The sequence below is a fragment of the Hyperolius riggenbachi genome, chromosome 4 (assembly GCF_040937935.1).
Source record: "Hyperolius riggenbachi isolate aHypRig1 chromosome 4, aHypRig1.pri, whole genome shotgun sequence".
Classification (NCBI taxonomy): domain Eukaryota; kingdom Metazoa; phylum Chordata; class Amphibia; order Anura; family Hyperoliidae; genus Hyperolius; species Hyperolius riggenbachi.
Window position 1 is genome coordinate 204,058,342 of NC_090649.1, and position 27,067 is coordinate 204,085,408.

Genomic DNA, 27,067 nt, shown 5'->3' on the forward strand with positions numbered 1-27,067 from the left:
GCTGGTGCGGTGGAGGTGAGGGAGCCAGGGCACTAGGTGGGACCGGCGACGGCCGTTTCGCGTCTATCCAGACGCTTGGTCACGCTGCGTACCACTGCCTACTTTTCTTTCTCTACTGACAAAAAAATTGAACCTGTGCTTTCTTCACTTCAATCCGACGAGCACACGTCCCAGCAGTTGACAGAGGCGACCACAGATGGTATGGTGAGATAAAATTGCTTTCCATTTCGCTCATATGCACATGCTCATTACGTAGGGAGTGCCACTCTTTCATCTCTTCACTTCCTATATACACACTATTTAATTGCTGCCAAGAATGGCAGCAATTAAATAGTTCCCTTGAAAAGCAATAGGTGAATTTTGATTGGGTTTTGTAGGCTCCACCCACTTGTCTGAATATTAAAACCAGTCATTCAGCGACCAACTGTGCAAAGTTTGAGAACCCTGCCATTAACAGTGTAAGAATGGCTGGAGTTTACATTTTCCCAGTGAAATTTGTATTTGTCTCCGCCCACTTTTTGGTTATGGGGATAAAAAGTATCATATGTTATTCCAGGTAATGTACTATGTGTGTGCCAAATTTCATTCAAATCCGTTCAGCCATTGTTGTGTGATTGAGTAACAAACATCCAAACTGTCACAATTATAATATTAGTAAGATAATACAGAAATCAGTCAATTACCTGGCAAGAGTCACTGCCTCCAGTGAGGTGACCTGCACAGAACATAGTACTGGTGAGCATCTCTTTCCCCAGGGTCCTCCTGCAGGATTCCTGGCTCAGAACTGGTACACTGGCTTCCATCACAACATCTGAGGGTGGGCCATCTGATTGCAGAAAACAACCACAGTTACAGCTTCGCACATGAACAGCATGGGGAGGTGATTGTATACCTCATGGTCAGAACCACAAAGTGACACAGGCACAATATCCATATACCGGTGACTTGAACTTTTCAGATCCAAACCATAGGAAACCACTCAGATTTACTCCAACTTTGCTGCTTGAAAAGCCCCCACTCATCTGAGAAATTAATGCTCTACTCTGGAACATGGCTGTAGGAATATGTTCCTATATCACACCCATGTGGAAGGATGTGGACCGGCAATGATGTTGGGAAAGTGGAGCTATGGGACGTGACTCACATCCAGTATCCCAATTAGTCCTAAAGGTGTATGATGAGCTTCAAGTGTAGGTTGTGTGCAAGAAAATCATGTACTTTGACATCAGATTCTGAAAGCCATTTTATAGACCTGGAAGTCAGGTCTGGGAGGGAATATATTTGATAAACCCACCCATTTGTTCACTAGATGGCATTTTGTAATTCATCATCTAAAACTGTTATTTAACCACTTGAGGACCTAGCCTTTACCCCCCCTTAAGGACCAGCGCTGTTTTTTCAGATCTGTGCTGGGTGGGCTCTACAGCCCCCAGCACAGATCAAATGACAGGCAGAGCGACCAGACCGCCCCCCTTTTTTCCCCACTAGGAGGATGATGTGCTGGGGGGGGGTCTGATCGCTCCTGCATGCTGTGGGTGGCGGGGGGGGGGGGGGAACCTCAAAGCCCCCACCACTGCAGGATTCCCCCTCTCCCTCTCCTCCCTCCCTTCCCTGGAGATCGGAGGCTGCACAGGAGCGGATCTGTCCTGTGCAGCCTCTGACAGGCTCCCCGCTGCCATGTGACAGCGATCCCCGGCCGCTGATTGGCCGGGGATTGCTGATCTACTACAACGCTGCTACTGTAGCAGCGTTGTAAAAATGTAAACAAAGCGGATTATTTCCGCTTGTGTTTACATTTAGCCTGCGAGCCGCGATCGGCGGCCCGCAGGCTATTCACGGAGCCCCCCGCCATGAAATGACAGGAAACAGCCGCTCGCGCGAGCGGCTGTTTCCTGATTAATTAGCCTGCAGCCGGCGACGCAGATCAGCGTCTCTGATCCTGCAGCTGCCACTTTGCCGACGTGCGGTATGAGTGCGCGGTCGGCAAGTGGTTAAAATGGGATGAAACTCTGATTTTAAAATCATGAAAAAATCAATTCAGCATTGATTAAAATGTATAATAATAATTCCCCTGCCGGTGTATAATAATTGCACATACATGAGTATGTACCTGTTTGAACCTGCAGTCCCTTAGTGACTTTGATTGCGATTGTTCTACGTTTGGTACGAATGCAATTTTAGGGCCCTTTTCCACTAGCAATCGCTAGCGTTCATGCTGAACGCTAGCGATTGCTGAATCGCAATTACCGGCGATTCCCCGACGTTCGCGGCCGCGATTTTGCTATGCTATGCACTGCATAGCAAAATCGCGGCAAATATCGCTCCGCCGCGCGTTTGCGTTCCTGGCAAAAACGAATCGCGGTAGTGGAAATGACCTACCGCGATTCCTATGTTAAAAAGCAAACCGTAGCGATTGTAAAATGCGCTGGTGGAAAAGGGCCCTTAGAGTGATTTTCAAAAGTGCATTTCCTTTTTGCAGCACAAATTATCAGAATGTCATGTAATTAAGTAATTACTGAGCAAACAAAGGAGAGAAAATTCACTGCTTTTTTGCTCAGTGAAGTAGAAGTTTCAGTATTAACCCTTCCAGTAACTTGGAAATAATTTATATATTTTTTCTATTAGTTTTATGCTGTGTTAAATGCTTTAGTGTAGACCATAGATGGGATTTGATTTTCATAACACTTAACAGTGTTTTTGGCCACACTATTTTTCCGGATGTGTAATCACAATGAGGAGAGCCATGGTATCAAAAGATTAGATAAAAATTGATTTCAATTTCTTGCCTTCCTGCAAACATATCCTACCCACATTAAAATGATGCATATTTTTCACACTGTTAAGGTGGCCATACATCAATCGACTTGGCAGCCAATTGACCATCCAATTAGATTATTATAATCGAATTGAATGAAAATCGGTGCCACGTCCAACTGGCAATGCGACCAATTTTGGGATGAAAATTGGTCTCATTTTCGATCACGCATGCTGCAAGATTTTGATCAATCTGGTGCGCGGCGGTTATGGCGTGCAATTTCCAGACAATCAACGAACGCGACGAAACCTCCGTCGATGTCTCCCCTAATTTTAATGTCCCTCCGTGCCCCGTGCTAAGTCTATACATTACCTGTACGCGGCCTCCACTTGTCCCTCCGCTGCTCCGAGCACCGAGCACACAAACCCCCGTAGTTTCCTAGTAAAGGCGCACGTGTGACGTCACACACGCGCACCCTTACTAGGGAACCATGTGGGGCGGCGTGTATGGAGAGGAGCAATCCTGGAAGACAGCGGGGGACAAGCAGAGGTTGTGGAGAGGTAATGTATACACTTTACACGGGCATTGGGGGGGCATTGACTTTAGGGGACATCGTCAGGGTGGCAAGACGGACGTATGCGGCGCACAAGGCCCGATACCCGAAAGATTTCATGCTGAAATTGATTGGGAATCTGCCTGTGGTGTATGATGTATGGACAGCTGATAGATCTCTCTTTAATCAGATTTGATAAGAGAGAGATTTGTCTCCTGGTCAAATCTGCCCATACATCGCTAGATGTATGGGCACCTTAAGACATTTTTGTTTTTGGTACTGACTAGATAGAGAAGATTGTAGGACAGCAGTGATGATCAATAATGATCAATATGAATAAGCAAGGCTTGTATATACTGACCTTCGTAGAGTGATCCCCAACCAGCAATGTAGCAGCTAGTGCCAGGAGCTGGGTCTACAGGCTGTGCAGGCAAACACACAGGAACTGCACTCTGAGATGATATCACTTTACTTGTCAGCTCAATCAGGGCTAGATCATTGTTAAATGTCTTCTGGTTAAACTAGGATGAAAAAACACACATTATAAGACCTTAAGCACAGTTACTTCAAATTACTTCAGAAGACAGAAGCAAAATATAAAGCAGAATTTCCCAACTGCATTACTGTACTGTACTGTCAACTCATATCAAGAAACACTAATGGAGCAGTTTTATCAATAACTGAACTGAATACTTACACCCCTGAAGAATGAACTTAAATACAGACATTGTAAAACCTGAATAACTCAATATAGTGGGGTGAGTAATGTATGCGGCTGGCTGCTCTCCATTACTGTAAATGTTACTTAGGAGCAGGACTGATGAGGTGGAGCTTGCAGCGGTGATTCAACTTTAGAGCTGGTTTAGACAGACAGAAAATGCAGCATTTTTGTCAGTGATCAACTGCTGTTCCATTCACATGAATGAAAGCGGTTTTGAAAAAATGGTCCCAGCTTTTGGTATTGTTTGTGTAAAGGTTGGGGTAGATCCCGTTGTCTCTTCTCATCTTGGGCACTACATGAGCCCATAGGGACTCAAAACGTGTCACGACGGCGAAACACCAGTAGCTGATGCTGAACAATCTTCTGCTCGGAATTGGAAAAGTATTTAACTTTGGCTAAAAGATCAGAAGCCCATGTAAACCAGCCCTTACAGGCCATAAGAAATAACCAACAGGTATTAGTTGCACATTAGATACTTCCCCACTAGAATGCTGTGTTTCCTGACTTTCCTCTACAATTAACAGGTTCCTATGTTGCCCTCCAGATACACCTCTTCCACCAAGATTCTAAAGCATTTCACCTGCCATGGTAGATGTTGGGGAATTGTATTTTTATTATTCTAATACATTTCTAATTCAAGATTACTAGGTACACATTTGATTTTTAAATACCTTAGGATGTGCTATAATCCTATTCACTTGGTAAACCTTTTTTCCATCCTCCTGCTTGCTGAGATCATATTCACCAACAACAACTGTCCAATGCAATTCATTCATATTCCTAAAAATACATAGAAATATACATAAAGCATGAGAACATTGGCATATTGTAATTGAGGCATCACATAAAGGACAGCCTCCTCATTTCTTATAAGGATAAAATAATTTTGTTGAAACTCCTTAGTCTGAATATTCATCCAATCAGTTCTAGCTCTAAATGCATGTCACACGCCTCTCCACCTCCTTTCCCCTTCTGTATAAAGTGCCCCTGAATTGAAGCAGGTGGGACTCAAAGGCCTCCATGTCACACTGCAGTCTCTGATAACACTTTTCTTAATGATAACCAAGGCCAGGTAATAAATAATCACACACTTAAGACTTATAAACATTAGCATCCTTTCTCTGAGTTTACTTTTCTCACTACTCTACCTTGAAGATGAGATACAAATCCTAAACGTTAGGATTTAATCCTACATTTAATCTTAAAGTTAATCCTACAGTTAAGGATCGCATTAAGTAAATGGAGAAAGTATTACTAAGGCTAGCGAATGCTATTTGATTTATCACATAAGATATGACAAGAAAACTGACTCACATATCTCAATATAAAACAGGAGAAAAGCTTTGAAATTTGGCACAACTGTTTGTCTGAATATATCCAATGCTGTGGAATTACAGTGAAAATTCAATGTGCTCACATGCAGTCAACTGCAATTTAACTGCACAGATGGATGTTTGAAGTGGACAAACTAATCCTTTAGAGCTTGATAACACATGACCTTTAAAGTAGCCACACATGGTCTACAACAAATTGATCAGACAAAGGAATAGTAATCTCCAATCAAAGAAAACTCAGTGATCAGTGGTGATACCTACCCATTGAAGCAATGTGCAGCTGTGAGGATCCATAGATCTCCTATAAGAACTCCTCCACACATGAGCTCACCATTGAGCCGAATATTCACTAACCATGGCCAAGATCCAGGTGATGTAACACTTCCTCCAACTATTCGACCTCTGAGTGCTGTGCTGTTGTTGGCAGGTCCTTTAGTCTGTCCACAGGTCACTGGTAAAGAGAAAAAAAACACTAAGGCCTCAATTCACAAAGCATTACCGCATTCAGTAATTCTGAAAACAGCTGATTTTACTGAACATCTTATCAAATGTAAATTTACTAAGGCTGTTACCGCATGGCAAGCTGAAATTACTGGCCAGTAAGGTAAATTACCGACTTGTGCGGCAAATACCTCAAAAATTATTATTATTATTATTGTTTTGTAAAGCGCCAACATATTCTGTGGCGCTGTACAAAGTAAGAAACGAACATGGGGTACATAATAATACAGACAATAGTGTACACCAATATACAAGATACATAATTAGTGACAAAATACAAAAATGATACAGAATGCCAAGACATGTCAGTTCACAAAGATTAGAGCATGCGGTAAAACTAAGTGAGATGTTCGGTATTTATCACCAGCGTAGAGCATTTGATAACCAGCAATCAGCATGAGGTAAAATGTTACAGATAAAGGAGACAACCAATAGGAAGAGTCATCCTGTCCTACTACTTCCTCCATTGGTGTTGGTGAGATTGAAGGCTGATTTTCACCATATGGTAAAGCTGCCACACAAGTATTTTTATGTTAATAGCTAATAGCTAACCTATTCATATAGGCTTACTACCAGATAGGCACGCCAAGTTTGTGTTTTTAAAGCTTCCCGAGTCTTCTTTGGAGCAGACCACCATATATACTAGCAATCCCCAATGAATGAACACCTCCCCATAGCAGGGGTTCTGCTAATTTGTGTTTGGATAAATTTGACTTGGATCAATAATTTCTTTTTTTTCCATCATGTCAAACCACAATCCTTGTTGACAGCACAAAATAATGTACACAACATATGCTGCATTCTGGAAGCTCAGAGCCTGGTGACTTAGACCTTCACCTTCTCATGTTTCTGGAACAGGCTGAATAAAATACCAGTGGCTGGATAGTGTACTTTGCCTCTGACACAGGAGACCAGGGTTCAAATCTTGGCTCTTCCTGTTCAATAAACCAGCACCTATTCAGTAGGACTCAGGAGACCTTTGGCAAAACTCCCTGACACTGCTACTGCCTACAGAGTGCAATGATTCATCTTGTCTATGCTGCTACATTCTATTAATGCTGTTCTGATAACCTTTGATAGCTGTCCTTTAAGTTGCGATTTTTCGGTGATTACCAATAAAGCTAATTTACATGAAAAAAAAATCTAATTAACTTTCAAATCACATTAGAACACACTCTTTCTGCATTCCCATTGACTTGCCTTGAAATGGGAATCACAAACTGCACACTAAAACGCCTGCCATCTGAATTTTAAATGCTGATAATTGAAATACGCAGAATCAAAAGTGATGGCAAAAATAATGTGACGCCAATGAAATACATTACATGTGCGGAAAACATGTTTTGACAATTGCGCAAATCAGATTTGATTTTTAGTAGGTGAGAATCCTGCCTCTTTCTTTTGACCAAAGTTTCACTTTATGATCTAAATTAAAAAGCGGACTAAAGAAAAGTCACATTACCAGATTTGAATAATTCAGTAATCCAGGTTCACAGACTGTAATATAACATTAAACGTTTTGTTCCACCTTGGATTATAGTATGTAAAAACGGGACAGTCCATATTTACCTAAAGTAGTCTGTTCAGGTGAATCACTGAGGTAATCCATGTCCCTTTCCAATTCTGCACAACAAAAGACAAGTAATAACAAATGTAAGATGAACAGAAGTAGCAAAATCCAATGAGATTAAAGAGAATTATAAACTGTACCCTAAAATCATCTATAAGAGGAGTCAGGAATGTATCCAACATAGGGCCCTATTCAGTTAAACTTTTTTTAAAAGTTTTCTCTTAGGTGATATTCTGACACTTTGTCAATAAAATGGCTTTTGGGCCACTAGCAACTAAAGAAAATATTCAGAATAATAGTACTGTACCCAGCAGCTACACTGATGCTGATGTAGACAATGCAGATTTATTTAAACACACCTGAACTAAAAGAGATATTTAGACTGACATATTTACTAATTCCTTTTAAACAATACAGATTGCCTGACTGTCCTGCTTATCCTATGTCTCTTATACTTTTAGCCATAGACCCTGAACAAACATCCAGATAAGGTGTTTCTGACAGAAGTCTGACTAAATTAGTTGCATGAGTGTTTCAGGTGTGTGGGTCTGATACTACTGCGGCCAAAGAAAGCAGCCAATCAGCAGGACTACCAGGAAATTGGTATTGTTTAATAGAAAATAAACAAGGCAGCCTCTATATTTCTCTCAGTTCAGAGGTGCTTTAAGGTTTGAGATAAATAGAAACCACTAGAGAACAATAGTGATCCAGCAAACCCGGAATGCATTTGAAATATTTGTCTACTACAGGGATGTCAAACCGATCCTTCGAGGGCCAAGGTCCTCACACATTTTTGACACAGCTCCAATTAATCGATGGGTCTGAACCAGGCAAGGTGTGGTCCATCAGGTAGAACACATTCATCTCTTTCTCAGTCCATTCTAAACACTGGCATGAATCTGGCCCTCCAGGCCTGGAGTCGACACCTGTGGTCTACTATTAGGACCCAAAAGTTTGCGTCTTGGGACGTATTAGAACACAGTGATCTCACGGAGGTGCTAGTGCTAGTGGCCTGGATGGCTTAGGTAATGACAGGTGCCCCCTAGTTAAGGTAGCGCCAGGAGTCCCCCAGTTTAGGTAGTGACAGGAGCCCCACAGTTCAGGTAGTGAAAGGTGCCCCCAGCTCATTTAGTGACAGGAGCCCCCCAGTGTATGTAGTGACAGGTGCCCCCCCAGTTCAGGTAGTGACAGGGACCTCCCCCCCCCCGTGTATGTAGTGACAGGAGCCCCCAGTTTAGGTAGAAACAGGAGCCCCCCAGTTTAGGTAGTGACAGGCGCCCCCCAGTTTAGGTAATGAGTGACAGGGACCCCCCCCCCCCAAGTTAGGTAGTGAGTGACAGGGATCCCCAGGTTAGGTAGTGAGTGACAGGTGCCCCAAAGGTTAGGTAGTGAGTGACAGGGACCCCCAGGTTAGGTAGTGAGTGGCAGGCGCCCCCCATATTAGGCAGTGAGTGACAGGGACCCCCAGGTTAGGTAGTGAGTGACAGGGACCCCCAGGTTAGGGAGTGAGTGACAGGCGCCCCCCAGGTTAGGTAGTGAGTGACAGGGACCCCAGGTTAGGTAGTAAGTGACAGGGACCACCAGGTTAGGTAGTGAGTGACAGGGACCCCCAGGTTAGGTAGTGAGTGACAGGGACTCCAGGTTAGGTAGTGAGTGACAGGGACCCCCAGGTTAGGTAGTGAGTGACATGCACCCCCCAGGTTAGGTAGTGAGTGACAGGGACCCCCAGGTTAGGTAGTGAGTGACAGGGACCCCCAGGTTAGGTAGTGTGTGACCGGGACCCCCAGGTTAGGTAGTGAGTGACAGGGACCCCCAGTTTAGGTAGTGAGTGACAGGGACCCCCAGATTAGGTAGTGAGTGGCCGGGACCCCCAGGTTAGGTAGTAAGTGACAGGGACCCCCAGATTAGGTAGTGAGTGACAGGCACCCCCCAGGTTAGGAAGTGAGTGACAGGAACCCCTAGGTTAGGTAGTGAGTGACAGGGACCCCCAGGTTAGGTAGTGAGTGACAGGGACCCCCAGGTAAGGTAAAGAGTGACAGGGACGCCCAGTTAGGTAGTGAGTGACAGGGACCCCCAGGTTAGGTAGTGAGTGACAGGGACGCTCAATTAGGTAGTGAGTGACAGGGACCCCCAGGTTAGGTAGTGAGTGACAGGTACCCCCAGGTTAGGTAGTGAGTGGCCGGGACCCCCAGGTTAGGAAGTGAGTGACAGGGACCCCCAGGTTAGGTAGTGAGTGACAGGCGCCCCCCATGTTAGGCAGTGAGTGACAGGGACCCCCAGGTTAGGTAGTGAGTGACAGGCGCCCCCCAGGTTAGGTAGTGAGTGGCCGGGACCCCCAGGTTAGGTAGTGAGTGACAGGGACCCCCAGATTAGGTAGTGAGTGACAGGCACCCCCCAGGTTAGGAAGTGAGTAACAGGAACCCCTAGGTTAGGTAGTGAGTGACAGGGACCCCCAGGTTAGGTAGTGAGTGACAGGGACCCCCAGGTTAGGTAAAGAGTGACAGGGACGCCCAGTTAGGTAGTGAGTGACAGGGACCCCCAGGTTAGGTAGTGAGTGACAGGGACGCCCAGTTAGGTAGTGAGTGACAGGTGCCCCCTCACCTGACAGCCAGCAGTGTCAGACCTCGATCAATGGGCGACCCAACCAGTTAGAGCAGGCACCTGGCACACCACGCTGTATATGCGGAAGTGATGTCACTAGCGCCCCCACTAGTGGACGCTGCTGGCTGTCTGGCAGCGGGCGGCCAGGGGGGACATCAGGGCACCCCTAGAAATAGATTGGGGCACCCCAGGACATGTTGGGGGCACAGGCCCCCCTAAAATAGGGCTAGCGACGCCCCTGTCATATGCACTTTATTATTCATGAATAGACTTGGATCATGTCTTTGAGCATATTTGCACAACTCTTTTGCCCGTAATTATTGGGATTTTGTGTTTTCACTATAGATTTTTTATTCATTTATATATTTATAGGGATCCTCAGACTCCATGCTGGGCTCAAATTTTGAACCCATAATGGTGAATTATACAGCTTACAGGGTCATTGGATTTATTCAGGAGGTGAGGCATTTATGATTATTTGTTCTCCCCACACATGTGTGTTGTTGAGTGTGTTTCTGTACAATACACAGTGTTTTAAATGTTTTTAAATTGTGTCTAAGTATTTAATAAACTTTTTGCATTTATTCAAATTGGTGGTACAGCTCATGCTTGGCAGAATTTCTGTTTTCAGGAAATGCTGTTGAAAACAAAGAACACCCTGAGAATCCCCCATGAAGAGATGGACTGGCCCAAAACCTGTCGGTCCTGTCAGATTTTAACTACCTACTTTTTTCGCGATAGTGGTCCTTTATCACAGTAATGAGCATAAAAAAGATTTCTCCAGTAACCAGTTTTCTTGTTTTATAATTTGTTTGCATTTTGTTTAGCTGAAACAGAGCCGATATAATAATTTTATCTAACCTAGCAAAATTCAGGTTTGAAGTAATTTATATTTCACCACTAGATGGCAGTTCTATATAGTATACTTGTCACAGGGTGGACCCTGAAAGAATAAAAGGCCAAACTTCTTTGTATAATTACTAGAGTCAGTTGATGATGCTAACAGGTCTAGTCAGGGCCGGATTTGTACTTTTTACCGCCCCCAAGGCCAACTATATCGTCTGTATGGTTGTTATCTCTGTGTCCCCCAATGAGAATTCTCCTTACTTTCTATCATTGGTGTCACAGACAATAGCTATTTTAGTAATATGCGTATAGATTATATGTTATGTTTTGAACTTTTATGGTATGCTTGCCATCTCCTTAATGATGGACCCAATGTGTCACCATGAGAGTTAGGCTGATGTGTACCTGCAGGATAGAGCTTACATATCTTGCAGGGACATCACAAGTACAGGACAGTGAGTTCAAAGGTTAAAGCTGTCCTTGTAGATAAAGATGGCTGCATAGAACAGCTCTACTGCCACTCACTGAGCCGCCCCTAAACTTCTGGTGCCCTAGGCCATGGCCTATGTGGCCTTGCCAGAAATCCGGCCCTGGGTCTAGTACTATATAACTAGAACTGGAACAGGAACCTGAGTCTGTCTATCTATCAGCCAGATATGTAGTGTGCTATACATGAAGATTTGTCTGCATTTATTTTGCCGTTAGGAGAAAGCTTCATATCACAGTATAGGAGGGAAAGATGATAATTAACTCTTTCATTTAAGGAACTAATCATTTCCCCAGTTCTCACTTCACCACCAAAGTTTCCTAAAAAAATGTTGCAATGTCCCTGCAGATTAAACTTATCTCCCGAAAATTGATTTCACAGAAAATTCAATTGATCAATTTTGATTAATCAAAAGCATCATTCAGGCAGAATGAAAAATATAGGTTGATCTTGAGCGGGGCAGGAGCTGTAGTCAGTCCACAGGCCATAGCATTGCAATGCAGGGAACAGTGTGATGCCGCATTATGATTTATCTTCAATGGATTTACTGCTGGAAACTAATTGATATACTGTGTGTGGAAGTAATTCAGAGAGGAATCGATCATTTTGCTACATCGGAAGCAATCTATAAGTGTATGGACAGCTTAAAGGTACTGCGGTGTCTGGCTGTGTGGGGGTGAGCAGGCACCGGTCGGTCACTTTAAAGTAGATGAGGATCTATGAGTAGGTACTGCACATATTTTTATATTTTTTATTATGTTCTCTTAAAGGATACTCAAGTCATAATTAATGAGTGTGCTTTCACTTACATGGGACTTCTTCCAGCCCCTGTAGTGTTATAGGTCCCTTGCTGTCCTCCCAGTCCCATTCGTTGATCTGCTGTGTTGCCCCGTAAAGCCCATGACTCAGCTAAGTCAGGCATTACTGAGCATGCGCTTATCTGGTGGCACGCCTCCTTGATCGCGCTCCCGTGGCCATAAGCATTCTGCACATGCGAGGTTACGGCAAGACACAGAACATTTATATTGCGCTTTTCTCCTGTCAGACTCGAAGTGCCAGAGCTGCAGTTACTAGGGCATGGTCTGTAGGCAGCTGGGCCACGGGGGCGTAGAAATAGGGAGTGCAGAGGTAGCGACCGCATCGGGGCCCTTGGGCTAGAGGGGCCCCGAAGGGCCCACCCCTCAAACACAGTATTAGCTCTTTATTGGTCCTGTGCTGATAATATTCACGTCTATAGTTGATTTGAATAGTAGTGATCATTAACACACAGTTTCCCATCCCCTTCTTGCACCTCTGACACTGTGGTTGTCCTTGATTGGTTTGGGTGTGTTGTATCAACTGTTATCTATAGCATGCTTGGGAGGGAGGGCCCCAATGCTAAACTTGCACTGTGGCCCCCGGCTTCTTAGCTACGCCACTGCTGAGGGCCAGTTCTCTCATGAAGGAAGGTGAAACATTTGCATCAGGCACAAAGATTACAGGGGCAGCATGTTTGTGCTGTGTTTACACTCACAGCATGCAGTCATAGTAGGAGGAGAATTGAGGGGAGAGCAAACAATGTAAAGAGGTCATCATTGGGAAAAAGCAGCTTGTTTTGCTGTATGAGGAGTCTGTTGGTGAGTGAGGAGGGGGAGGCAGGAGAGCAGCAGTGTTTCATTTGACTGCTTTCTGGAGCACTTATACATCAATGAAACAGAGACAGATTTAGATAATAATTTTACTACAGGGAAGTTGAAAGGGTCATTAGCTCTGCTTGTGTTATACTTATTGGGCACCGCCATATGTTAATCCTACGCCTCACTTGTGGCTGCCCTAGGCTGATGCGGCATATGATTTACGCCACCCACCGTTTCCGCTTCCGACGCTATCCTGCGCACCTGAGAGGGGAGATTAAGCTGTCATATGACAGCTGACATCTCCCCTTAGTGATCAGGAGCCATCGCCAGTGGCTCCTGATCACGTGATTACTACGATCGCCAGCGGATCATAGTGATCACTGTTACAGCTGCGGCGGTATGGGGGAAAGAAGAGGATCCACTCACCTTCCTGACGTTCCCTCGACGATCATCGCTCCCCTCTGCTCTGGCCGGCATCCTCGCTCACTGTGGTGTAAGTGTCAGGTCTCAGCTTGATTATGTCATCAAGCTGCGACCTGGAACTTAACGTCAGTACAAGTGAGGATGCCGGCGAAAGTGGAGGAGTCTACAGCTGCTCATCTCTGGAGCCTGGGAGGTGAGTGAAGGCTGCTGGAAATATGGGGGACACCTGGCCACACAGGGGACACCATACCTACCCAGCCATACTGGGGATCCGGTTGCCTGACCCCCCCAAATGCTCCCCCTCGCATGTAAAATGGCCTGGTCCTTAAGGGGGGTTAGGCAGTCGGTCCCCAAAGGGTTGAAATACAGAGTGTGGCTTGTAATTGCAAATATGACAGAATTATGCAATGTTATATAAAAAAGCTATATAACTAAAAATTAAAATACGAGACTATTTTCTTTGTTAAGTTTTTTTTTTCACTTCAGTGTTGCTTTAAACAGTACACTGTTCAGCCAATTTACGAGTCTTAACAAACTGAGTATGTGCAGAATCCTTCCTTCAAGGAGGCGTGTCCCGCTGGGTCAGCGCGAGCTCAGTAGTTTGCGACTTAGCTGAGTCATGGACATTACGGGCTACACAGTGGATCAATGAGGGGGACCGGGAGGACAGCAAGAGACCTACAACACTACAGGGGCTGGAAGAAGCCCAGGTAAGTAAAAGCACATTCTTTAATTATGACTCAGGTATCCTTTTAATCAATTTTTTTAAACCGCTGAAATTGTAGTTTTAGTGTTCAAAAAGAGCTTTATTGAAAGCCACAAGAATTAACAAATATAGTTAACAATGTACTTTGGTATTTGGAGAACATATAAAGTGAAAACAGTACATAAACAGAATAGTACGCTTTTGGTACATAAAAATACTTATAAAAGGAGAACCGACAACATGGGGGGTGGGGAACATTGCAACCAGGTATGGTACAATTGGGCATCATAATTCACAAACCCATACTTCAGAGTATAGTGTGCATGCAGTATTGCAGTTTCAGCTAGTTTTTGGCTGCAGCTGGCAGTTCAGTAGAATAAACCTCAACCAACCTGTCTATCATGTTAAGGGCTATTTTTGATTGGTCCAGTGGTGAGCTAGTCATTGAGAACATTATACATGGGGACATTCCCTCTATAGTCTATCCATGGTCTCCAGACTCTTTCAAAGTGTGGCATTGTATCCTGAACTCTAGCATTGATTCTTTCATACATAATTTTTTTATCTATTCGTGCAATTATTTCTTGGTAGCATAGTAGGGATTGTTTCCATTTGGATGCTATAAAGAGTTTTACGGATGAGGCTATATGCTGGATCAATTTGTGGGTAGCATGCGGCATCGAGTCCGGTCTGTGGCCTAAGAGTAGTATCTGAGGGTCTTTGGTGAAAGATTCGTGGAAGATTCTGCCTATTAACCTAGCAATTTTGGACCAGAGATCAGATGCTACTGGACACTCCCACCAGATGTGGTACATAGAACCAGGGGAGGTGCAACCCCTGAAACAATTAGGGGATTGCAGTGGCGTTCCTACCGTCAAGCGGCAGGGGCGGCCCGCACCGGGTGTCTTGATGCTTAGGGGGTGACACCGGGAGTCCTGTGTTGCCGCCCCTGCCGTCAGTGCACATGTTGTGCAAATTTGGGATTTTACACCCCCCCGTGGCCGTCCCCGCTGACAACCTATGTGTGTCGTCGTCCCCCCCCCCCCCCCTCAGGAGCAGCCCAGCTTCAGACCTCCGACCAGCCGGCGACCAGTATGCGGGCACTAGGACCCAGCGGACACCGCACTGATATGCGGAAGTGACATCACTTCCGCATATACGGCGTGGTGTTCACTGAGTTCGGTGCGCCCGCATACTGGTCGCCGGCTGATACTGAGGTCTGAAGCTGGGCTGCTCCTGCCTGTCACCGGGGAAGGCCTGTGGGGGGGGGGGGGGGGGGTAGGTTGTCAGCGGGGACGGCCACGGGGGGTGTAAAATCCCAAATTTGCACAACGAGTGAAGGGCACTTGTCACTATCTAACCGGGGGGATCCCTATTACTATCTAACCTAGGGGGTCCCTGTCACTAACTGGGGGTCGCTGTCACTATCTTACCTGGGGCAGTGGGGGGTCCCTGTCACTATCTAACCTGGGGTGTCCCTGTCACTATCTAACCTGGGGTGTCCCTGTCACTATCTAACCTGGGGGGTCCCTGTCACTATCTAACCTGGGGGGTCCCTGTCACTAACCTGGGGGTCGCTGTCACTATCTAACCTGGGGGGGTCCCTGTCACTATCTAACCTGGGGGGGTCCCTGTCACTATCTAACCTGGGGGGGTCCCAGTCACTAACTAACCTGGGGGGTCCCTGTCACTATCTAACCTGGGGGGTCCCTGTCACTATCTAACCTGGGGGGTCCCTGTCACTAACCTGGGGGTCGCTGTCACTATCTAACCTGGGGGGGTCCCTGTCACTATCTAACCTGGGGGGGTCCCTGTCACTATCTAACCTGGGGGGGTCCCTGTCACTATCTAACCTGGGGGGGTCCCAGTCACTAACTAACCTGGGGGTCACTGTCACTATCTAACCTGGGGGTCGCTGTCACTATCTAACCTGGGGGTCGCTGTCACTATCTAACCTGGGGGGGTCCCTGTCACTATCTAACCGGGGGTCGCAGTCACTAACTAACCTGGGGGTCGCTGTCACTATCTAACCTGGGGGGTCCCTGTCACTATCTAACTGGGGGTCGCTGTCACTAACTAACCTGGGGGTCGCTGTCACTATCTAACCTGGGGGGTTGCCGTCGCTGTCACTATCTAACCTGGGGGGTCGCTGTCACTATCTAACCTGGGGGGTCGCTGTCACTATCTAACCTGGGGGGTCCCTGTCACTATCTAACCTGGGGGGTCCCTTTCACTAACCTGGGGGGTCGCTGTCACTATCTAACCTGGGGGGTCCCTGTCACTATCTAAACGGGGGTCGCTGTCACTAACCTGGGGGTCGCTGTCACTAACCTGGGGGGTCCCTGTCACTGCCTAACCTGGGGGGTCCCTGTCACTGCCTAACCTGGGGGGTCCCTGTCACTGCCTAACCGGGGGTTGCTGTCACTAACCTGGGGGTCGCTGTCACTATCTAACCTGGGGGGTCCCTGTCACTATCTAACCTGGGGTCGCTGTCACTAACCTGGGGGTCCCTGTCACTATCTAACTGGGGGTTGCTGTCACTATCTAACCTGGGGGGTCCCTGTCACTATCTAACCTGGGGGGTCCCTGTCACTATCTAACCGGGGGTCGCTGTCACTAACCTGGGGGTCGCTGTCACTAACCTGGGGGGTCCCTGTCACTATCTAACCTGGGGGGTCGCTGTCACTATCTAACCTGGGGGGTCCCTGTCACTATCTAACCGGGGGTCGCTGTCACTATCTAACCTGGGGGTCCCTGTCACTATCTAACCTGGGGGGTCCCTGTCACTATCTAACCGGGGGTCCCTGTCACTATCTAACCGGGGGTCGCTGTCACTATCTAACCTGGGGGGTCCTTGTCACTATCTAACCTGGGGGGGTCCCTGTCACTATCTAACCTGGGGGGGTCGCTGTCACTATCTAACCTGGGGGTCGCTGTCACTATCTAACCTGGGGGATCCCTGTCACTATCTAACTGGGGGTCGCTGTCACTATCTAACCTGGGTGGTCCCTGTCACTATCTAACCTGGGGGTCCCTGTCACTATCTAACCTGGGTGTCGCTGTCACTATCTAACCTGGGGGGTCGCTGTCACTACCTAACCTGGGGTTTCCTGTCACTATCTAACCTGGGGGTCGCTGTCACTATCTAACCTGGGGGTCACTGTCACTATCTAACCTGGGGGTCACTGTCACTATCTAACCTGGGGGGTCCCTGTCACTATCTAACCTGGGGGTCACTGTCACTATGTAACCTGGGGGGTCACTGTCACTATCTAACCTGGGGGTCACTGTCACTATCTAACCTGGGGGTCACTGTCACTATGTAACCTGGGGGGTCACTGTCACTATGTAACCTGGGGGGTCCCTGTCACTATCTAACCTGGGGGGTCCCTGTCACTATCTAACCTGGGGGGTCCCTGTCACTATCTAACATGGGGGGGTCGCTGTCTAACCTGGGGGGGTCGCTGTCTAACCTGGGGGGGTCGCTGTCTAACCTGGGGGGGTCGCTGTCTAACCTGGGGGGTCGCTGTCGCTATCTAAACTGGGGGTCCCTGTCACTATCTAGAATTCAAATATACCAGCACTCCAGCTTTCTCAAAGAATCACGCTCTTTTATTGATATTGGTAACCACACACGCCTTGAGAAAGGGGGACCCTGCGAGGCCCCGAAACAATTGTCGGTCATTTCTGTGGATATGTTAGCTCAATAAAAGAGCGTGATTCTTTGAGAAAGCTGGAGTGCTGGTATATTTGAATTCTGGACTTATACTTTGGTGGTTTGCCTATACCACAATACCAAGCACCCTACCTAAGATGGTGTGCCCAGTCACAACTTTTCCTGTTCCTGTCACTATCTAAACTGGGGGTTCATGTCACTACACAAACTGGGGGGCACCAGTCACTAGCTGAACTGGGGGGCACCAGTCACTAGCTGAACTGGGGGGCACCTGTCACTAGCTGAACTGGGGGGCACCTGTCACTAGCTGAACTGGGGGGCACCTGTCACTACCTAAACTGGGGGGTACCTGTCACTACCTAAACTGGGGGGTACCTGTCACTAACTGAACTGGGGGGCTCCAGTCACTAATTGAGCTGGGGGGCTCCTGTAACTACTTAAACTGGGGGGCTCCTGGCACTACCTAAACTGTGGGGCACCTCTCACTACCTAAACTATCTAGGCCAGCCAGCCCAACATAACCACCAGCCAACCAGCCCAGAATCACTGGCAAAAAGGCCACAGCATCACCACCAGTCAGGCCAGCATTTACTTCAACCAGCCAGTCCAGCCACAGCATCACCGCCAGCCAGCCCAGCCACAGCATCACCGCCAGTCAGGCCACAGCATCACTGCCAGGCCTTTCAGCTCACACATCATCGCCAATCCAGACAAAAATAGTATTGCCAGCCAGGCACAGCAGCCAGTAGAGGAGAATTCAGAAGCCAGGTGAGAGGTGTCTACCATATTAATGGGGCATTTTGCCTATTTATTTGAAATGCTGTCTATTTATGTGCCTCATGACTGCTGAATTTGTCTTGTTGGTGTCCTCATGGTTACTGGATTTGTCTTTTTGGGGGCCTCATGATTTGTTGTGGGCCTCAAGATTGCTGAATTTGTCTTGCTGGGGGCCTCATGATTGCTGAATTTGTCTTGTTGGGGGACTCATAATTTATTGGGGGCCTCATGATTGCTGAATTTGACTTGTTGGGGGCCTCAAGATTGCTGAATTTGTCTTGTTGGGGGCCTCATGATTTGTTGGGGGCCTCAAGATTGCTGAATTTGTCTTGTTGGGGGCCTCATGATTGCTAACTGCGAGACTATGGGAAAAGCGGAATCAACCTCATATGAGACAATAGCATTGAGGCCTGGAACCCACTGAAATCAGCAAACGCGAAACGCAACTGCTAGCGTTTTGTCTGAGCGGTTTGCAAGCGGATTCATGCGCGTTTTTGGTCGTGTTTTGCAACATTGTATTTTTTTCCCCAGCGGGTGCCTAGCGTTTTGCGTTTTGCGTTTTTATCCTGATTGGTCCTGTGAATTATTTTTCATTTTGTTACAGTGTGCTGAACCGCAAAACGCTAGCAAAACCGCTGAGTTTAGGTTTTGCTGAGCGTTTCTGCTAGCGGTTCAATACTTTACATTGAAGCGCTAACGCTCCCAAAATGCTGCATGTCCTGCGTTTGCGTTTCTGAGAAACGCAAACGCTCCTGTGGAAGTTGCCCCATCCATTAACATTAGCCCAGCGTTTTGGCAAAGTGCTAGCGTATCGCAGTGCTGCCAAAACGCTGCCAAAAGCGCTCCTGTGGGTTCCAGCCCTAAAGGAGTTATCCGGGCAGTTTTAATAAAATGAACGCCCCAAGCTCCCAGGACCTCCCTCGCCGCATCTCTTCTCTTAGCCGTTCGCCGGAGCTCCGACCCGGTCCCCGGCGATGATGTCAGAGCGACCTGGAGGTTGCTCTGTACTGCGCCTGCGCGATCGGCGCTGTCAATCACCGCCACGTGGGCCGGAGCGGACTGCGCAGGTGGTAGTAGTTCTTAGCCTCCGGCGAACGGCTGAGAGCAGAGATGCGGCGAGGGATGTCCTGGGAGCTTGGGGCGTTCATTTTATTAAAACTGCCCGGATAACTCCTTTAAACCTACTTTTTTTTTTTTTTTTAGCTTTTTAAAACAGAAAATAAAACTGGGGGGGTTTTAAAAAAAAAAAAATACATTTTTCAGGAGTAGGATGGATGAAATTGTTTATCTTCACAGTTTATTTTCAACTTGGATTTTCCATAATGTTCATGTATGAGTTAAAATGTTTGTATTTAGTTTAAATTGCTGTAGGCACTTTGCGATAGATAAGTGACTTTTCGCCACCACTGTCCTAATCTAATGTCCCACCATTGCTAAGTTCATGTAAACTAGTCTCCACCCGTGACCACACCCACATTTTGGTATATGACCACACACATTTTTTGCGCAACGTAGCCCCAATTACGGGGGGGCAGGGCTGTGGAGTCTGAGTCGAAGAGTCGGAGTCTGGGCAATTTTGGGCACCTGGAGTTGGAGTTGGAGTCGGAGTCGTTGATTTCATAAACTGAGGAGTCGGGTGATTTTGGTACAAAATCCACAGCCCTGTTAAGTATTAAGACTAAGGAGTCGGAGTTGAAGCTATTTTGGGTACCCGGAGTCGGAGTTGGAGTCGTGGTTTCATAAACTGAGGAGTCGGAAGATTTTTGTACCGACTCCACAGCCCGGGGGGGGGGTGACTGTGGATAACCAGCACCGGGTGCCAAATACCCTAGGTACGCCACTGGGGGATTGAGAGGGGTATATTCTAGCCAGTCTCGAGGGGACAAGATATGTTCTGTGAAGTAATCGTATGGATACTTCCATTGTGGAAAATTGCAAACTTCCTTTGGATAGGACTTCGAGGGACTGTTTTCAATCCTCATCATCAAATTGGGTGCCTAGGTCTGATTCCCATGCTGTTCTATAGGGCGGTATAAAGTCGTTGGGCGGTGCGTTTATGGTGGAGTATAAGTATGAAACCATTCCTTTCATTAGAGGGTCTGTTAGGCAAAAGTTCTCAAAGGTGGAGGTCCTAATGCCTATTAAGGGGTTGTTCAAGGAACATGCAAAGTGGTGTAGTTGTCTGCATCTGAAGTGCTCAGATATGGGAGGTTGAAATGAGGAGAGTAGATCTTCCAGAGTAGGAACTTTATTGTGCACTAGAATATGTTTGAGGTAGTGTACGTTTTTGTTTTTCCACCAGTGAAAAGCTCCCGCCTCCAGACCTGCTGGGAAATCTGGGTTGCCTGTAAAGCAAGTGAGAGGGGGAATGGTAGATTGTAATTTGTACTTAAGTCTAGATTTTCTCCAGACCCGGAGTGTATGTGATGTGATTGGTGAATTTGAAACCACCTGATGTGGGGTTGGCTTATGCGACCAGAGCAGGCCTTCCAGTGAGTAAGGGGCCAGAATGTTATTTTCTATCTCTGCCCATGAGGGGGTAAAGAAGTTTGCATAAATTAAAGGAAGTTGAGCAAGTTGGGAGGCTTTGTAGTACCCTGTTAAATTGGGTACTGAGAGTCCACCGTCGCTTTTATGTCTCATCATTAGACTCTTTTTGATACGTGTTTTTTTGTGATTCCACACATATTGGAATATCTGTTTTTGGAGCTTATTTATATCGGACATTTTGATATCAATAGGTAAGACCCTAAAGTAGTAAGTGATTCTAGGGAGCAGGGTCATTTTGACTGCTGTGATGCGCCCAGACCATGAAATAGAAGGAACATCCCAGTCGATCAGATCTTGTTGTAATTTGGCGATAAGGGGAGTGTAGTTTGATTTTATATAGCGTGTGATCGTTATTAGTAAGTTTGATCCCCAGATATTGTACATAGTGGTCTCTATATTGAAAATTGAACTTGGTGGCTAATTCCTTCCCAATATTTGCGGGGGTTTGGCAAAACATAATTTCAGTTTTATTGACATTAACTTTAAGGCCTGACAGGTGACCGAATTCAGTCATTAGTGCAAGAGTGAAGGGAATTGACTTTGTGGGGTTTGTTAGTGTGAGAAGAACGTCATCTGCAAAAAGTGTCAGTTTGGATTCAGTTTTTCCTATATGGAAACCATGAATGTAAGGCCCGGTTCACATTAGCGGTTGCTATCCGGAATCGCCGTGCCGGAGCCGTGCCGGAGCCGGACCGCATGCGGACCGGACGAAACGGACGCACGGCATAGCAATGAAAGTCTATGCGACCGTTCACATGCGTCCGTTTCGTCCGGACCGGAGCCGGACCGGATCCGGACTCCGGCGTCCGTTCCAACATGCGCTATTTTTGGGTCCGGCTGGTCCGGCTGACGTATCCGGACCGGAGCCGGAATGTTGCATCCGGCCAATGGAAACCAATGAGAACCGGAGAGCGCACAACACACTGGCTATAAAAACCGGATGTTGTACCACACTTCCTATGCAGACTCTATGGTATGGTGGCCATTTTGGATGGGGACCACATGGCACCAGCGTTCACAGAGTGGAGCAGCAGTGACTTCATGCTGGAGCTCTTTGGCAGCAATATGGAGCAGGATCAGTCTGATAGCGAGGGGGTGAGGCCCTACACATCAGAAGACCTCATCCTACAGGTGCAGCAGGTACCAGCCCTGTGGGACAAGGGGGATGCGGACCACAGCAACATCAAAAAATGCAGAGGCCTGTGGAAAAAAATTGCCAAGCTGTATGTGGAGGACTTTGAGAACTTGAGCAAGAGACAGCAAGGCACAGAGGGTATGTTGACTAGAAGTTTTTTTGGGGGGGGGCTTGTGGTTTAAGCTTGTGATGTATTCAACTTTTGCTATGGATTTGTGTCACCCACGTGTTGCCCACCCACCCGTGGCCCACCCACCTGTTCCCCACCCACCTGTACCCCACCTGTGATGTATCCCACCCACCTGTACCCCACCTGTGATGTATCCCACCCACCTGTACCCCACCTGTGATGTATCCCACCCACCTGTACCCCACCTGTGATGTATCCCACCCACCTGTACCCCACCTGTGATGTATCCCACCCACCTGTACCCCACCTGTGATGTATCCCACCCACCTGTACCCCACCTGTGTTGTATCCCACCCACCTCTACCCCACCTGTGATGTATCCCACCCACCTGTGTTGTATCCCACCCACCTGTACCCCACCTGTGATGTATCCCACCCACCTGTACCCCACCTGTGTTGTATCCCACCCACCTGTGATGTATCCCACCCACCTGTGATGTATCCCACCCACCTGCGATGTACCCCACCTGTGTTGTATCCCACCCACCTCTACCCCACCTGTGATGTATCCCACCCACCTGTACCCCACCTGTGATGTATCCCACCCACCTGTACCCCACCTGTGTTGTATCCCACCCACCTGTGATGTATCCCACCCACCTGTGATGTATCCCACCCACCTGCGCTGTACCCCACCTGTGTTGTATCCCACCCACCTCTACCCCACCTGTGATGTATCCCACCCACCTGTGTTGTATCCCACCCACCTGTACCCCACCTGTGATGTATCCCACCCACCTGTACCCCACCTGTGATGTATCCCACCCACCTGTACCCCACCTGTGATGTATCCCACCCACCTGTACCCCACCTGTGTTGTATCCCACCCACCTCTACCCCACCTGTGATGTATCCCACCCACCTGTGTTGTATCCCACCCACCTGTACCCCACCTGTGATGTATCCCACCCACCTGTACCCCACCTGTGTTGTATCCCACCCACCTGCGATGTACCCCACCTGTGCACATAAAACATACACAATGACCAATTATTATACATCAATTTATTGTAAAAAATTAATACATTTAAAATCACTCAAACTTGAAACTCCAAAATAAACACATTTCAACAAAACATATTAAAAACCAAACATTCACCCTCGTCCAGGTGGTGTGGTAAAATAAAGTCTCAGTTGGTCCCTGTTCCGCAGTGACACTACCCTTGGCCTGGTTGCATACCTCCGCAGGGGCATTAGTGGAAGCACATTCGGGGGTTCCGGAGTCTCTCTTTCCTCCTGCCGCACAAAGTTGTGGAGGATGCATGCTGCCTTCACCACGACAACTGCGTTGCCCGGTTTCAGCAGCATGGGCGTGTGGAACACCCTCCACTTTGACACCAGGATCCCAAATGTGCACTCCACCATTCTCCTTGCACGGCTCAACCGAGCATTGAAGTGTAGCTGGCTGGCATCAAGTCCCCTGTCTGGGTACGGACGCATTACATGGTCGGACAGGGCGAAGGCCTCGTCCCCCACAAACACATAGGGGTAGGCCGGTGCCCTTGTCCCAGGCCAGGGTCTGTCACGGGGGAGACGCAGTCTGCCTTCCTCCATCAGCCGGCAAAGGGTCGTACGCTGGAAAATTCCAGAGTCATTGGAACTACCGTACGACCCCACATCCACGTACACAAACTTGTAGTCCGCATCTGCCACTGCCATTAGAACAATGCTGAAGTATTTTTTATAGTTGAAATAATGGCTGCCACTCCCCACGGGTTTCTGAATCCGGATGTGTTTCCCATCCAGTGCGCCAACACAATTAGGAAACTTGCACTCGGTCCAGAAGCCCTGGGCGATCTCCTCCCATTTCGTGGTGTCCGGCACAGGCATGTATCTGGCCCTCAGTCGCGTCCAAAGGATCCTCGAAGTCCTCACGACGATGCCTGCCACCGTGCTCTTCCCAATACGAAATGTGACATGTAGCGATGTATATGTTTGTCCAGTTGCAATGTACCTACAAGAGAAATAATCGAAATCAATTTTTCATGTCGTTACAGGAGAAAGGTACAAGACAAGGTGGCGCAATATACGGGATGCATATGTGAAATGGCTACGGAAGAAAAAACTTGCCGAACGAAGTGGCAGTGGCGGGGGAAGGCGACAAAAAGACTACCAATTTGCCAAGCAATTGTCTTTCATCAATGCAAGCCTGGAACCTAGACTGTAAGTACCACTACTGTGGGCAGGAACTGAGAGCTCATTTACCATGACTTCGGCCATGTATTGCTATGGCCTCAATTCCCATGGCTAGCGAACTTTTCTCACAAGCTTTATCAAATGTTGGGTAGAAACGGGTGATAAAGTGATTGCTAGTGTTTGCTAGCTCTGTGAATTGACGCCACATGCTGTTTGGCACACCAATAAATATTTTTTTTATCTACAGGACTGAAGACAATTTGGAGCAAGAGGAACCGACCCAGGAGGCACGGTTCAGCAGTGAGGAGAGCTTGGTGGATGATGACGTCGCCGATGTAACCTATTTCCCCGAGGCGAGGAGTAGGAGGAGGGAGTCCTTCATCACAACTCCGTCCTTTGATGATGACTTGGCAGAAGAGAGCTTGGATGTTGAGGTTGCAGGACCGAGTGTGGAAGAAGCTGAACCTCCACAATCGACCGCTATGGAAGCTCCAGGGGAACAAGAACAAAGTGAGGAGCACCGAGAGACTGCAGCACAACCAGCGCGCAGGGCAACCCCGACACAGGCCAGAGGACGGGAAGATGCTGCCACACCACCAGTGAGGACCACCACACCAGTGAGGCGTCGAGGTACCCTCCCCCCAACAAGGAGAGAGACAGAGTCCGAGATGTCCGGGGCTGTCTCCGGACTTCTCGGGATTCTTCAGAGCCACCAAACTCTCATAACCCGGCAGTTGCAAGATGAGGACAGGGGCCATATCATGGAGCAGTACAAGTCCCACATCACTTCACTGCAATGTGAGCTCGACGCTGTACATGGGCACTACAGGGACGAGCTTAAAGGGACACTGTAGGGGGGTCGGGGGAAAATGAGCTGAACTTACCCGGGGCTTCTAATGGTCCCCCGCAGACATTCTGTGCCCGCCCAGCCACTCACCGATGCTCCGGCCCCGCCTCCGGTTCACTTCTGGAATTTCTGACTTTAAAGTCAGAAAACCACTGCGCCTGTGTTGCCGTGTCCTCGATCCCGCTGATGTTACCAGGAGCATACTGTGCATTGCCCAGTATGGTCTGTGTCTGCGCAGTATACTCCTGGTGACATCAGCGGGAGCGAGGACACGGCAACGCAGGCTCAGTGGTTTTCTGACTTTAAAGTCAGAAATTCCAGAAGTGAACTGGAGGCGGGGCCGGAGCATCGGTGAGTGGCTGCGCGGGCACAGGATGTCTGCGGGGGACCATTAGAAGCCCCGGGTAAGTTCAGCTCATTTTCCCCCGACCCCCCTACAGTATCCCTTTAAAATGATGCATGAGATGCACAGAGGAGAAATCGACCAACTGCGTGCGCAGCATCATCAGTCGGTGGGCCAGCTGCAGAACATGATGCAGCAAATGCATCAACAAAGCAAGGAACTACTGAAATTGCAGGCACACCCGTGTTTTCACACTGTGATGTCTCTAATACCATATCTTGAAAAGGTGCCTTCACAAAACCTGATGGCGTGCCATTCCAATTTGCTGGAGGTGATTAAACAGCACATGGACACGCCATTATTGCAACCACCAATTTTTAGACCCCCTACAACCAACAGCGGTGCCCACCTGGCAATCATCACAGATGTACACCGGCTACAGAGGCAGTCAATATGGGCCACCGCTGTCAGGGTCCAGCTCATCCACGACCAGCACCCAAGAGAGTCCAGATTTCCAGATTTCCAGGCAGCAACTCCCACCTTTTCTAGTAGTGGTGCCGATACAATTTGAAAAAAAAAGTCAAATTGTTCCTGGACATGCTCCTCTGAATACCTCCGATCCTCGGAGGAAGGATACCATCACAGGGCTTTTTAACTTTTGGTTTTGCTGGACTTGAACTTTAGGGCCTGGTGTCCCCAAAAGACACTACCTGGGTCACAACCTTGTGCCTGTTGCACTGCACCTGTAGTCCTGCACCTGTGCCTTTGATTCCTCTTGTTCCTTACTTTGTTGATCCTAATCACTTGCACAAGACCCTTGGAGCCATGGGTGAAGGACACCTTCACTGGTCGGTGAGAGGCCTAGCCTTTTCACTGACCTGTGTCCTTCATCCATGGCTCAGAGGGTCCTGTGCCAGTCGTTAGGTTTTAGAAGCACTAATAATTTAGGGCCTGGTGTCCCCAAAAGACACTACCTGGGTCACAACCTTGTGCCTGTTGCACTGCACCTGTAGTCCTGCACCTGTGCCTTTGATTCCTCTTGTTCCTTACTTTGTTGATCCTAATCACTTGCACAAGACCCTTGGAGCCATGGGTGAAGGACACCTTCACTGGTTGGTGAGAGGCCTAGCCTTTTCACTGACCTGTGTCCTTCATCCATGGCTCAGAGGGTCCTGTGCCAGTCGTTAGGTTTTAGAAGCACTAATAATTTAGGGCCTGGTGTCCCCAAAAGACACTACCTGGGTCACAACCTTGTGCCTGTTGCACTGCACCTGTAGTCCTGCACCTGCGCCTTTGATTC

At 47.8% G+C, this 27,067-nt stretch overlaps 1 protein-coding gene across 1 annotated transcript in view; it reads right to left on the reverse strand.

Moving 5' to 3' along the window:
• The window catches only part of PRSS56 (serine protease 56), a 62,042-nt gene that overhangs the window by 24,660 nt on the left and 10,315 nt on the right, over positions 1 to 27,067 (reverse strand). The window contains exons 4-8 of the mRNA XM_068279329.1: positions 7,434 to 7,487; positions 5,625 to 5,814; positions 4,701 to 4,809; positions 3,670 to 3,829; positions 684 to 826 (exon numbers count right to left, since the gene is read on the reverse strand). Coding sequence (XP_068135430.1) covers positions 684 to 826; positions 3,670 to 3,829; positions 4,701 to 4,809; positions 5,625 to 5,814; positions 7,434 to 7,487 — 656 coding nt within the window. The remainder of the gene's footprint in view (positions 1 to 683; positions 827 to 3,669; positions 3,830 to 4,700; positions 4,810 to 5,624; positions 5,815 to 7,433; positions 7,488 to 27,067) is intronic.